General features: G+C 50.0%; 1 protein-coding gene and 1 long non-coding RNA gene across 3 annotated transcripts in view; one reads left to right on the top strand and one right to left on the bottom strand.

Moving 5' to 3' along the window:
• LOC140615039 (uncharacterized) overlaps positions 1–7,815 on the bottom strand; it is a 56,978-nt gene extending 49,163 nt beyond the window's left edge. Inside the window, exon 1 of the long non-coding RNA XR_012015708.1 lies at positions 7,362–7,815. This is a non-coding gene — a long non-coding RNA (uncharacterized lncRNA). The remainder of the gene's footprint in view (positions 1–7,361) is intronic.
• On the top strand, positions 1,039–10,172 carry B3GNT6 (UDP-GlcNAc:betaGal beta-1,3-N-acetylglucosaminyltransferase 6). 2 transcript variants are annotated; one of them, XM_072794724.1, is made up of 2 exons: positions 1,039–1,461; positions 6,100–10,172. In XM_072794724.1, exon 2 carries the CDS (start codon positions 6,100–6,102, stop codon positions 7,222–7,224), a length of 1,125 nt encoding a protein of 374 aa, XP_072650825.1. In that variant the 5' UTR covers positions 1,039–1,461; the 3' UTR covers positions 7,225–10,172. The 2 variants fall into 2 exon arrangements, with proteins under 2 accessions (XP_072650825.1, XP_072650824.1); XM_072794723.1 differs by lacking the exon at positions 1,039–1,461 and having other exon boundaries at positions 5,930–7,447; positions 8,935–10,172.
• Positions 10,173–14,277: the final 4,105 nt, after the last annotated feature.

Consider the following 14,277-nt stretch of genomic DNA (forward strand, 5'->3'; position numbering starts at 1 on the left):
ATTCAAAGCCCTTCTCAGGGTACTTCTAATCTACCTTTGCATTTTCAACTCCCAATATTTATCCCTCCAACCACATGAAACCTGGAATATTTCCCAGATATCTCCTGTTTATTCCCACCTCTGTAGCTTTGCCTAGGGTACCCTCTCCTTGCCTGCTGGCAAAACTTCTTACATCTCAAAACCCACGTGATAGGTTAAATATGACCATCAACTCTTGGAGCCCTTCTCATCCTCTATCTGGGCTGCTCTTATGACTTACTTTGACTAACAGAATGTGGTGAAAGTGATATGAGGCAACTTCTGAAGGCCAGGCCTCCACATCTTGGAACCCCGAGACCACCGTGCCATGAGGTAGCCCAGGATAAAGGAGCACAGAGAGCACAAGGCCCAGCTGGCCCCAGCTGACCCATTAACTGAACAGATCCCCATGAGAGATCCCAGGTGTGTCAGGCACAAGAGCCTCCCAGGCCACCCACAGAATCTTGAAAAATAATAAATGCTGGTTGTCTTGAGCCATTACGTTTGGTGATGGTCTGTAGTGCAGCACTAGATAACTGGTATAACCCAGTTCTAATGTGAAGTCTTCCTTGGCTCGCCCAGGTTCCTTCTTCAAATTCTCCCTCTGCATCCCACCTCTTTTATAATCTTTCACTATCTGGCTCTCCCAAGAAATCATGAGTTCCCAGGGCAGCCATGGTGGCACAGCGGTTTAGCGCTGCCTGCAGCCCAGGGTGTGATCCTGGAGACCCGAGATCAAGTCCCACATCAGGCTCCTTGCATGGAGCCTGCTTCTCCCTCTGCCTGTGTCTCTGCCTCTCTCTCTCTCTCTGTCTCTGTCTCTTTCTCTCTCATAAATAAATAAATAAATAAATAAATAAATAAATAAATAAATAAAATATTTTTTAAAAAAAATCATGAGTTCCTGAGGACAGAGACCGAGCTCTCTCCTGACCACCCCCATTGATAATGGGACGAAGCCCATGATCATTTGCCACACACAGTATGCTTGGATGTCATTAATGAGCTCAGAAAGTATGCCCATATGAACAGTTTACATACAATTTACTCAACAAAGATTTCAGAGCATATCCTGTGTTAATAGGCCCCAGGCTCTCAGTCTAGCAGGGAAAACTGATGATGACAGTACAGCATTCAAACGTTCAGTTGGGCGTACCACTGGAGAGAAGACAGCAGCTGTGGGTAGAGTCAACAAAACTGGAAGAGATGGCATTACCTTCCTCACAAAGCATAAGCATTTATGGTAGGAAGGAAGCCTGTAGCTGTCCACACTTCACCCTCCCTCCAAGGAGGACGTCAGATGTCAACGATTAGTCAGATTCAAATATATGGAACCAAGCCCAGGCTTAGAGATGGGCCTTCAGCTTGTGAAAGCAGAAGGTTAAAGATAGGTCCCAGTCTGGAGACGGCTCCTGTCTGTTTCTTCTCTCTTAGACACTCAAGGTAAGACGGGGGTTTGGGCTGCTTCCCATCACCTCTTCCTAGAGGGTGAAGCAAGAACCAGAGGGAGGACAGGGAGGGAAAGGAACCAGGGCAAAGCTTCTAGGTTAAGGCTCCATGCTTGGAGTTGGGACCAAAAGTAATAAAAGACTTGTTTGCCTGCCATTATTCCCCAGGAATACCTTAGGATGGTAGGGGGGCTGGTGGATGACCCAGGAAGCCGTGTTCTGTTCATCCACCCTGGCATGAAACCAGAGGAGGGAATAAGCAACAGAAATTTCTTCTGTTCCTTTTTTTTTTAATATTTATTTGTTCAGGGGCGCCTGGGTGGCTCAGGTGGTTAAGCATCTGCCTTTGGCTCAGGTCATGATCCCAGGATCCTGGGATCAAGCCCCGCATCAGCTCCCTGCTCAGAGGGGAGTCTGCTTCTCCCTCTCCCTCTGCCCATCCCCCCACCACCTTGTTCATGCTTGCTCTGTCACTCTCTCAAATAAATAAATAAAATCTTTTAAAAAAAATTTATTTGTTCAATTATTTATTCATGAGAGAGAGAGAGAGGCAGAGACATAGGCAGAAGAAGAAGCAGGCTCCTCACAGGGAGCCTGATGTGGAACTCGATCCCCCGGGATCATGCCCTGAGCTGATGGCAGAAAGGCAGACAGACGCTCAACTGCCGAGCCACGCAGGCATCCTGAAACTTCTCCTGTTCCTAGGAACATAAGGAAGAAAATCCCAGGCAGAGTGAATAGCATTGCAAAGAAAAGCAAACATATATGTGGAGCAATAAATGGAGAACAAAGAGTAGTGACAGGATCATAAAGGATCATAAACTTTATATAATCCTTTGCCCCACCAACATTCCTGTTAGTTGCTAACGCTACCATAGTACCCGCTTACTGCAGCCCATGCATGGGTCAAAGTGACTTACACAAATCAACTCCAATCATCCTCAAAGGCATGTAGGTAAATGACCTGCCCACATTCCCACAAATGAGGAACGTGAGGTTTGAAAAGGTTTCCTAAGTGGCAGGTCTGTCCTCTTACCAGCTTGGCTACTCAGCAACCATGATAACAAGGACACATGTTCAACTGAGCTCATTGTACCAGGTTTCCTGCAGGAGGTGGTACTTGAGCTGAGTCCTAAGGAACAAGGGATCAGGACCAGCAGAGGCTGTGAAAGCCTAAGGTGTGAGGACCTAAAAGAGTACACTGAGAAAGGGGGAAATCCAACAAAAAGAACCACGGAGAATACCCAAAGCTCCGCAGTGTCAGCATCCAAAACCAGAGTTCTACATACCAGTGCCGCCCTCAGAAATAGGACAAGGCCCAACCTTCCCCTTGCTCAGATCATAAAGTGACTATGATTCAGCTCCCTGGATCAGCTTTATCAAAGTAAATGCAAGTCTCCTTGAGACAAGAATTACTGTTGCATTAAGACTGAGGTATTTATCTTTCTAGAAATGATTCTGGGAGAGGAGAAGGAAGATAGAGCACACTTTTCCATTTTTTTTTAAAACTAGCATTTGTATGGCACTCTGGCATTAACAAAATTATCTTCTTGCTCCTTATTTCACTAAGGGATGAGTGTTAACCCTCTCCATTTTTCAGTTGAGGAAACTCAGGCCCAGATTAATGACTTGACACAAAGTCGCACAGCTACTGAAAGCAGCTGAGACTCCTGCCCAGTTACTAAGACTCCACATTCTACTCTCATTCATTCTTTAGTCTTATATTCACTGAAGAAAAAAAAAAATGTTGCCTGCCACAAACAGGCCGGGCACAGGACAAGCCACTGAGCCTACAGCGATGATAAATTAGATTTAGATCATCTCACTGTCCTGTCGGCGCATCAAACACTGAAGCAGGAATACAGTGAGAGCTACAGGAGCCTACCTCTAGTATTTCTAATGAGACTCAGTGATTGCACCAATGCTTTTGCAAGGCTCTCTCACTTTTTTGGGCAGTTATTGGCACTGCCATTATTTCACTGAACACCTGCTTTGTCCCCATCTTGTCCTAGACGTGGTGCATGGCCTATAATACACAAGCACTAGAGCACAATCCAACACAGTAACATCTACTATATGGAAATGACTCAACCTGGAAATATTGGCACCTCTGATAATCACAATAGGTAATATTTACTGAATACCTATTATGTGCCAAGTACCATGCTAAATTCTTTACATACATTATCATTTACTCATCACCATGACTTAAATTAACTTGCTCAGAACATGCAATTAGAAACTAGTAGAGGCAGGAGCACCTGGGTGGCTCAGTCGATTGTCTGCCTTCGGCTCAGGTTGTGATGCCAGAGTCCTGGAATCAAGCCCCAGGTCAGGCTCCCTGCTCAGTGGGGAGTCTGCTTTTCTCTCTGTCCTTCCCCCTCTGCCCGCCCCCATGTGCCCCCATGTGCTCCCACGTGTGCTCTCTCTCAAGTAAACAAAATCAAACAAAAAAATAGAAACTAGTAGAGGCAGTATTTGAACCCAGGCAACAGCATTTTCTACCATTATGTTATCTGACCTGCCACCCTGTGCAGGACACTGGTGGTGAACAACACAGATGCCATTCCTGCCCCTCAAGGTGCTTACAGACTAGGAAAGAAGATACACTTTAAAACAAATAATAGGGGATCCCTGGGTGGCTCAGCGGTTTGATGCCTGCCTCTGGCCCAGGGCATGATCCTGGAGTACTGGGATCGAGTCCCACGTCGGGCTCCCTGCATGGAGCCTGCTTCTCCCCCTGCCTGTGTCTCTGCCTCTCTCTGTGTCTCTCATGAATAAATAAATAAAATCTTTAAAAAGTAAACAAAACAAAAACAAAAACAAAATGTTCTGGTCTCCTTTGAGCTACATTAAAGCCTAGCCAAGGAAACACCCATTCAATGGATGTGGAGGATGAGGAGGCTAAGCAGGCATTAAAATGTAGGTGAAAGAGGTAGAGGCAGGGGAGCTCGAGGCAGAAAGATATTGCCAGTCTAAGGCTGTGACCTGGCTGATGGTCAGGGCAGGTGGCTGATAGTAGGAAGGTGTGACGTGAAATCTGCATGGTTCACAGGTACTCCAGCTATTGTGGAGGAGGGATTCACTGAGAGCCAGGAAGTATGTGAAGAGACCAAACAGGAGGCTATGTCACTATGTCATCTGAGCAGCAGAAGCTAGTTTGAGTTGGAATGGGACAGGGAATGGAATTGGGAATGGAAGGAGACAGGTCGATGGAATATTTAGGGGCTAAATCATCCGGGCTTGGGTGGGGGAATAAAGACAAGGAGGGAGTCGATCACAGTTTGGGGCTTGAACAAAAACCACAGTGGTTGGTGGCACTCTGGGACAACTCTGGGGACAAAGATGAGAGTTAAGGTTGCACCCGGAGTGGCTGTGGGCCACCACATGCAGCTGCTAGGGGGACATAGGGACCAGAGCCTGGAGGTCCTACAGGAAAGGAGATATCCAGACAGAGCCCTGGGGACCTCCTGCCATTAAACGTGGAAAGATGTAGAAATGAGCAAAGAGAAATGAGAGACATGGTTAAAAAGGGAGGAGGAAAGAAGGAGAGGGTGGCAGCTCTGAAACAGAGAGAAGTATGTTTCAAGAAAGACAGTTCTTTAGGACTCAGTGTGATGGGATTTCTCAGGGAGTAAGTACTGGAAAGGTTGTTGTAATCTGGAGTCTGACTTGCGAGGGGTCTTCAGAAAGCAGGGCCTTAAGTGCAGCTGGGCAGGTGGGGGAGTTAGATACATAGAAAAGAGGGCCTGACCTGGTATGTTTGGGGAACAGAAAATGATACCAGGCAGGAAGATAAAGAAGTGGGGCCAGGGGCATCTGGGTGACTCAGTGGTTGAGCATCCGCCTTCAGCTCAGGCTGTGATCTCAGAGTCCCGCATCAGGCTCACCGTGGGGAGCCTGCTTCTCCCTCTGCCTGTGTCTCTGCCTCTCTCGTGAATAAATAAATAAAATCAAAAGAAGTGGGGCCAGAGGAAGTGGAAGAGGTCAAAACATCAGTGCCACTCATTGACTGGCTACTTCATGCTCCCAACAACCCTGCAAAGTAGGAATCTATTAGCCCTTTCTTAGAACATTCAGCCCTTGGGATGGGAAGTGACTTGTTCAAGAGGATGTGTGTAAGTGGGGACACCAGAATCTGACCTGGGTCTGAGTCCAGTGCTTTCACCTCATGCTTCCTTGACTAGGGTGGAAAGGGGGGAAATAGACTCTGGGCTGACAGGGATGGAAAAGAAGGAAAGTGCACAGAGGGATTGGGATGCAGGAGCTCCAGGATATGGAGCGTGGGTATAAGTAAGGGTAAGGGTAGAGAGCGTCGGGGCTTCTGGTTGGAGGAACAGGGTAGGCAATGGCACCATTTACTGAGGTGGAAGAGCAGGATGTGAATTCACAAGAAGATGAAGATTTTGACTTTGAGTCTGCTCGGCCCAGGTGGCATCCGGGGGAGATATGTGAAGGTCAGAGGACTCCAGACTGTGGAAGACTCGAGATGCTTCCACGTAATCTGGAATTGTGGTTTCCTTTTACCCTAGAACAGCAGAGTCGAGAAGGGCCTGGTTCTGGGAGAGCCCTGATGGGGCCGCTGATGTCCAACACGACTCCTGGTTCACCTCTGACTCGGTTTCCCCCACAGATGGCTTTCCCCTGCCGCAGGTCCCTGAACCCCAAGACTCTGGCCCTCCTTCTGGTGGGCGTGAGTCTCTTGGCCCTGCACACCTGGTTCCTCCAAGCCTCCAGGCCCCAGGAGGAGACGTGGGACGGCTCCACCGAGGCGCAGCGGTCGGCGCGGAGCACAGGGGCCCCGTGCGTGGCCAACGACTCGGTGCGCGCCACGGCGGACTTCGAGCGGCTGCCGGCGCGCATCCAGGACTTCCTGCGGTACCGCCACTGCCGCCACTTCCCCCTGCTCTGGGACGCGCCGGCCAAGTGCGCGGGCCCCCGCGGGGCCTTCCTGCTGCTGGCCGTCAAGTCGTCGCCCGCCAACTACGAGCGGCGCGAGCTCATCCGCCGCACCTGGGGCCAGGAGCGCAGCTACGGCGGGCAGCAGGTGCGCCGCCTCTTCCTGCTGGGCACGGCCGCGCCGGGGGACGCGGACGCCGAGCGCGCGGGGCGGCTGGCGGCGCTGGTGGGGCTGGAGGCGCGCGAGCACCGCGACGTGCTGCAGTGGGCCTTCGCCGACACCTTCCTCAACCTCACGCTCAAGCACGTGCACCTGCTCGACTGGCTGGCGGAGCGCTGCCCGCACGCGCGCTTCCTGCTCAGCTGCGACGACGACGTGTTCGTGCACACCGCCAACGTGCTGCGCTTCCTGCGGGCGCAGCGGCCCGACCGACACCTCTTCGCGGGGCAGCTCATGGACGGCTCGGTGCCCATCCGCGACAGCAGGAGCAAGTACTTCGTGCCCCCGCAGCTGTTCCCGGGGAGGGCCTACCCGGTGTACTGCAGCGGCGGCGGCTTCCTCCTGTCCAGCCACACGGTCGGGCTCCTGCGCGCCGCCGCCCGCCGCACCCCGCTCTTCCCCATCGACGACGCCTACATGGGCATGTGTCTGGAGCGCAGCGGCCTGGCGCCCAGCAGCCACGAGGGCATCCGGCCCTACGGCGTGCAGCTGCCCGGCGTCCGGCAGTCCTCCTTCGACCCCTGCCTGTACCGCGAGCTGCTGCTCGTGCACCGCTTCGCGCCCTACGAGATGCTGCTCATGTGGAGGGCCCTGCACGACCCGGGGCTGCGCTGTGCCCGGGGCCACAGGACCTCCTGAGGCCGGCCGGCCGGCGGGGCGGACTGCGGGGGGCGAGCGCCTCCACGCGGCACGGGCGCCCTCCGTGCCCTAGAGCATCTTCCCTGCCCTGGATGCCTTCCCTCCCACCGGCTCAGCCGCCTACGCTGTGCACTCACCTGGGTAGGGATGGAGAAGTCCTGGGTCCCGGCCCCATCTCCACGATTTCTGACTGTGTCGCTCTGGGGGGTCCTCAGAGTCCCAGGTACTTTTTAAGTTCCTCAAGCGACCCTAATGTGCGGCTAGGAAGGAAGCCGGCGGGCCGGGATGTGTTTTCCCTGCAAGCCCAGCTCCAAGGCCCCCTCTAGGGCCTGCCGCGGCCAGCTCCTGCACCGGGTTCCCGCGGCCAGGGGAGCAAGGCGAGTGTCGGGGGCAGGCGAACCAGATGTCACCCGTTGGGTGCAGTACATGAGTTGTCCTTGCCATAATTCGCTCCCCGAGTGAACGCAGAAGGAGCTGGACTGAGTCGTCAGGGGGATCCCCTCCCCCAGGACTCAGTTCACACTGGGGACCTGGAAAACACCCATGGCAGAACTTGGTGGATCCCAGAGCCTTCCTCCACACCAGTCCTCTCCCACCGCTACCCCCCGGAACATCTCTATGAGGTCAGAATCCCCACTGTGCAAAGTGGGGACCTGAGGCTCAGTGAGGACCATGACTGATCCAGGGCCATATGGTCATTCCCTGGTCATGCCACCCTGTGCTCCTCTCCACACTGGCCGGCCACAGCTGATGGCCTCTCCTAATGGTCTTGCCCACGGACACCCACCCCACCGACACTTAGTCGGGGGGTGAGAGAGAGTGGTGCAAGCAGGCGCAGGGGTGCAGACAGGCCTTGTGCCGGGCCGGGCTTCAGGGTTGGTCAGCCTTGGGGAACCAAGCCAGGGGTTCAGGGTGGGGTCAGTGGGGGTGCATAATGATGAAACTATGAAAGACGGTGATTGGGGAATCTGGACAGTTTTGAAAAGCCTGTGGAGGTCAACGTACAGACCCATGTTGGGGCTGGGGAATCCAATCAGTAGCCCTGAGGGACAATGATAAGGGAGCACGCAGGGGTGACTGGAGTCTGTCCTGAACATCGGTTAGAAGGCCGAGGGGGGCGGGGTTCAGTGATCAGGACTCTGAGGATCATGCTGTGCTCCTGACCTCCAGGAGCTGCCAGTCATCTTGGCTAAGAAGGAAAATCAAGGAAACAGCTTCAGGGTGAGGCAGAAATGTGTATCGGGGTCCCAGCTGTGGGAGATGGACAAGAGTGAGGCAATGTCAAGGAGGAAGGAGCCCGGGTGGGAAGTCAGGAGGTTGACCAGATGCCTTCCCTGCCCTGAGGACAGGGTCCATTCCCCCCTGCCCCCCCCACTGGGGAACAGACTCAATCTGGGACCATGTGCAGTGTCCTGCTCTATGGGGCTCCCTCCTGACTCCGCATCTCCACACAACCTCTCCTCCCTTCACAGGGAATGTCTTCCAAAAACCACCACCTACCATGTGTCTCGGATCATTTAGGAGGCGGCCAGCTTTCCACCAAAATCTGCTACTCCCTCCCTGCTGGGCACACACCTAGACGACACAGCCTGGCCTCTGTTGCAATTAGGTGTGGCCATGTGACCAAGCTTTCTGAGCTGACAGTGTGGGGACACCACAAGGACCACACCTGGCCCCTGCCTCACCTGTGCTCACCTTTCCCTTCACCAGGCTTGGAACACGGTTGGGCCTGTGACCCAGCTCAGAGCTTGCAGATGAGGATAACCCTCCAGGCCTACCTTAAGACAAAGAAGTAGCAAAGGAATGCGTGGCTCAGAGGTTTGGCACTTGCCTTCAGCCTAGGGCATGATCCTGGAGTCCTGGGATCAAGTCCTGCACCGGGCTCCCTGCATGCAGCCTGCTTCTCCCTCTGCCTGTGTCTCTGCCTCTCTCTCTCTCTCTCTCTTTGTGTGTGTGTCTCTCATGAATAAATAAGTAAAATCTTTTAAAAAAAAAAAAAAACTACTCTACTTGAAATCAGTAGTGCTGAGGTTGAGAAACCTCTTTTTCTCTCTGCAAGGACCCAGAGTCTACCTTGAATCTCCAACAGACCTTCACCCAACTCCCAACACATGTCCGACTGCCTCAGTGGTCACCTCGGCTTGAATGCGCTCCAGGCACACCTCAGGCCTACACCTCCACCGATGTTCCCATCTCAGGAAATGGCACTATCCGCTGATTTGCCCACACCAGGAAGAGGGGGCAATGGTATAGCTCAAAGTCTCCTTCTCCCTCACAGCCCATCTGGTCAATCACCAAGCTCCATTGATCTTACCTCCAGAATCTCTCTCCAGTCAGTTCTCGTCTGTCCATATTCTTCTCCCTGGCACCAGTCTGGCGGGTTACCACCGGCTCTCACGTGGGCCAGAGCCACCTAGGGATGCACTCTCTACACTACTGCAGGCAGAAGGCAGATCTGGTCATAACTTGGCCCCTCTCGAAATCTAGCCCTACTGTCCTCAGATAAAGCAAACGCTTTCTGGGACTGGCCCTTTGACCCGAATTCCTTTGATCTCCAGTTTGATTTCTCCTCACTTTGCTGGGGCCTTTTGACATTCTGTGCACACTCTCTTGCTCTTGCCCCTGGGCCTTCCAAAATGCTGTTCCAGCATTGGAACACTTTTCTACTCTTGCTTCATTGGATATAACCTCCACATATAAGGTGAGGCGTCACTTCCTTAGAGCTCCGTGAATTCCGCAGAATCCCCAGCATCTGCTACTGTGCCTGGAACAGTGCTGTATTCGTTTCCTACTGTTGTGACAAATTACCACAAACATGGTTGCTTAAACCCATGCAGGTGTATTATCTTACAGTTCTGGAGGTCAGAAGGCCAACACAAGCTTCAGCGGGTTAAAATCAAGCAGCAATCTTGCATCTCTGACTCTCCTGCTCCTCCTTCACTTCTTTTTTTTTTTTTTTTTTTTATTGGTGTTCAATTTACTAACATACAGAATAACACCCAGTGCCCGTCACCCATTCACTCCCACCCCCCGCCCTCCTCCCCTTCTACCACCCCTAGTTCGTTTCCCAGAGTTAGCAGTCTTTACGTTCTGTCTCCCTTTCTGATATTTCCCACACATTTCTTCTCCCTTCCCTTATTTTCCCTTTCACTATTATTTATATTCCCCAAATGAATGAGAACATATAATGTTTGTCCTTCTCCGACTGACTTACTTCACTCAGCATAATACCCTCCAGTTCCATCCACGTTGAAGCAAATGGTGGGTATTTGTCATTTCTAATAGCTGAGTAATATTCCATTGTATACATAAACCACATCTTCTTTATCCATTCATCTTTCGTTGGACACCGAGGCTCCTTCCACAGTTTGGCTATCGTGGCCATTGCTGCTAGAAACATCGGGGTGCAGGTGTCCCGGCGTTTCATTGCATTTGTATCTTTGGGGTAAATCCCCAACAGTGCAATTGCTGGGTCGTAGGGCAGGTATATTTTTAACTCTTTGAGGAACCTCCACACAGTTTTCCAGAGTGGCTGCACCAGTTCACATTCCCACCAACAGTGTAAGAGGGTTCCCTTTTCTCCGCATCCTCTCCAACATTTGTTGTTTCCTGCCTTGTTAATTTTCCCCATTCTCACTGGTGTGAGGTGGTATCTCATTGTGGTTTTGATTTGTATTTCCCTGATGGCAAGTGATGCAGAGCATTTTCTCATATACATGTTGGCCATGTCTATGTCTTCCTCTGTGAGATTTCTGTTCATGTCTTTTGCCCATTTCATGATTGGATTGTTTGTTTCTTTGGTGTTGAGTTTAATAAGTTCTTTATAGATCTTGGAAACTAGCCCTTTGTCTGATATGTCATTTGCAAATATCTTCTCCCATTCTGTAGGTTGTCTTTGAGTTTTGTTGACTGTATCCTTTGCTGTGCAAAAGCTTCTTATCTTGATGAAGTCCCAATAGTTCATTTTTGCTTTTGTTTCTTTTGCCTTCGTGGATGTATCTTGCAAGAAGTTACTATGGCCGAGTTCAAAAAGGGTGTTGCCTGTGTTCTTCTCTAGGATTTTGATGGAATCTTGTCTCACATTTAGATCTTTCATCCATTTTGAGTTTATCTTTGTGTATGGTGAAAGAGAGTGGTCTAGTTTCATTCTTCTGCATGTGGATGTCCAATTTTCCCAGCACCATTTATTGAAGAGACTGTCTTTCTTCCAATGGATAGTCTTTCCTCCTTTATCGAATATTAGTTGCCCATAAAGTTCAGGGTCCACTTCTGGATTCTCTATTCTGTTCCACTGATCTATGTGTCTGTTTTTGTGCCAGTACCACACTGTCTTGATGACCACAGCTTTGTAGTACAACCTGAAATCTGGCATTGTGATGCCCCCAGATATGGTTTTCTTTTTTAAAATTCCCCTGGCTATTCGGGGTCTTTTCTGATTCCACACAAATCTTAAAATAATTTGTTCTAACTCTCTGAAGAAAGTCCATGGTATTTTGATAGGGATTGCATTAAACGTGTATATTGCCCTGGGTAACATTGACATTTTCACTATATTAATTCTGCCAATCCATGAGCATGGAATATTTTTCCATCTCTTTGTGTCTTCCTCAATTTCTTTCAGAAGTGTTCTATAGTTTTGAGGGTATAGATCCTTTACATCTTTGGTGAGGTTTATTCCTAGGTATCTTATGCTTTTGGGTGCAATTGTAAATGGGATTGACTCCTTAATTTCTCTTTCTTCAGTCTCATTGTTAGTGTATAGAAATGCCACTGACTTCTGGGCATTGATTTTGTATCCTGCCACGCTACCGAATTGCTGTATGAGTTCTAGCAATCTTGGGGTGGAGACTTTTGGGTTTTCTATGTAGAGTTCCTCCTTCACTTCTAAGAGCCCTTGTGACTGAGGCACCTGGGTGGCTCAGGTTGTGATCCCAGGGTCCTGGGATCGAGTCCTACATTGGGCTCCCCTTGAGGAGCCTCCTTCTCCCTCTGCGTGTGTCTCTGTGTCTCTCATGAATAAATAAACTTTAAAAACCTAAAAAAAAAAAAAAAAAAAAAAAAGAACCCTTATGATCACATTGATCCCACTTACATAATCCGGGATTGTCTTCCTATCTTAAGGACAACTGATCAGCAATCTTCATTCCCCCTGCAATCTTACTTCTCTTTTCCCTTGTAACCTAAACTACTTATAAGCTCCAGGGGTTAGGACATGTGCATCTCTTGGGGGGACATCCTTCCTACCAGGATCCAATAAATATTTGTTGAATAAATGAACAATGGTTAAATAATAAACTAAAATTGATAAATGAACAAATGTGCTTCCTTCACACAGACCTCCCTGATGCAGACCCTCATGCTGGATAATTATCATTAATCCTGAATTCCCTTCTCCCTAGCTGCCATTTATCAAGTGCTTTACAGGCAAGAAAACAAGAATGCTGAGGCCAGGAGAGGACACCTTCCTTACTTTCTAGAAAGCCTAACTTCTGTGCTTTGTCAACTTCCTCCTCTTTTCCTAACAAGCAGATTGATTATCCCCACCTTACAGGTAGAGAGATTAAGACTCAAGAACTTTAGGGACGCCTGGGTGGCTCAGTGGTTGAGTGTCTGCCTTTGGGTCAGGGCATGATCCCGGGGTCCTGGGATGGATCGATCGAGTCCCACATCGGACTCCCCACAGGGAACCTGCTTCTCCCTCTGCTTATATCTCTGCTTCTCTGTGTCTTTCATGAATAAATAAATAAAATCTTCAAAAAAGATACATATATTTCAAAAAAGACTCAGGAACTTTACTGCTCAGAAGGGTTAGAACTCTGTAGTTGTGAGCCTGCTGCTTCACTCTGGGTCCTGGTCACCTTTTCCCTGAAGCTCAGCTGCTCTTGTCTCCAGGCCCAATGAAAGCCAGCATCCTGCAGAACCCTGGCACCACCTGGTGTCGCCTGGCCCTCCGGCAGCCCAGCCCGGCCACCGCTACCCCGCCCGGCTCCTCAGGCTCTTGCGCCCCACAGCCGCCAGGGGGCGCGCCCCTCACACGGTTTCTGTGAGGAGGCTGCAGGCAGGTCCCTGGGTAGGTGAAAATCTGGGCCCCGGGGTCCTGTGCCAGCGCTAGTTGACAAGGACCACACAAGCAGAGAAAATGATGGGCCTGCCTCACCCACAAACAGACATGAGAATCCTACATAAAATGCCAGCAGAGTGTGACAATATATAAAAAAGGAAAATGTGAGGCACCTGGGTGGCTCAGTGGTTGAGCGTCTACCTTTGGCTCAGGGCGTGATCCTGGGGTCCCGGGATCGAGTCCCGCATTGGTTTCCCCTCATGGAGCCTGCTTCTCCCTCTGCCTGTGTCTCTGCCACTCTCTGTGTTTCTTTTGAATAAAAAATAAAATCTTAAAAAAAATCTCAATCAATCAATCAATAAATAAATAAAAGGAAAATGTACCAGCATCTAGATGAGTTTATCCCAGAAATTCCAGGTGGATTTATTTAGCATTAGAAAAGCAATCACAGGGGCACCTAGGTGGCTTAGTGGGTTAAGCATCTGCCTTTGGCTTGGGTCATGATCCCGAGGTCTTGGGGCATCAGACACCCTACTCAGCAGAGAGTCTACTTCTTCCTCTGCAGCTCCACCTCCCCCTGCTCATGTTCTTTCTCTCTCACTCTCTCAAATAAAATAAATAAAAATAAAATCTTAAAAAAATTTTTTTAAAGAAAGGAAGATCTGTCAATGTGACATATCACATTAAGAGAAATATATCTCCAGTGCAGGAGAAAAAAAATGATAAAATTCAACATCCATTCATGATTTTTTTTAAGATTTTATTTATTTATTCATGAGAGACACAGAGAGAAGCAGAGACACAGGCAGAGGGAGAAGCAGGCTCCTCGCAGGGAGCCTAATGCAGGACTCGATCCCAGACCCCAGGACCACGCCCTGAGCTGAAGCAGACTCTAAACCACTGACCCACCCAGCTGTCCCTCTTTCTTTTTTCTTTTCTTTTTTTTTTTAAGATACCGAGAGAAAGAGAGAGAGGGAGAGAGAGAGAGAGAG

The sequence above is a fragment of the Canis lupus genome, chromosome 23 (genome assembly GCF_048164855.1).
Source record: "Canis lupus baileyi chromosome 23, mCanLup2.hap1, whole genome shotgun sequence".
NCBI classification, from domain to species: domain Eukaryota; kingdom Metazoa; phylum Chordata; class Mammalia; order Carnivora; family Canidae; genus Canis; species Canis lupus.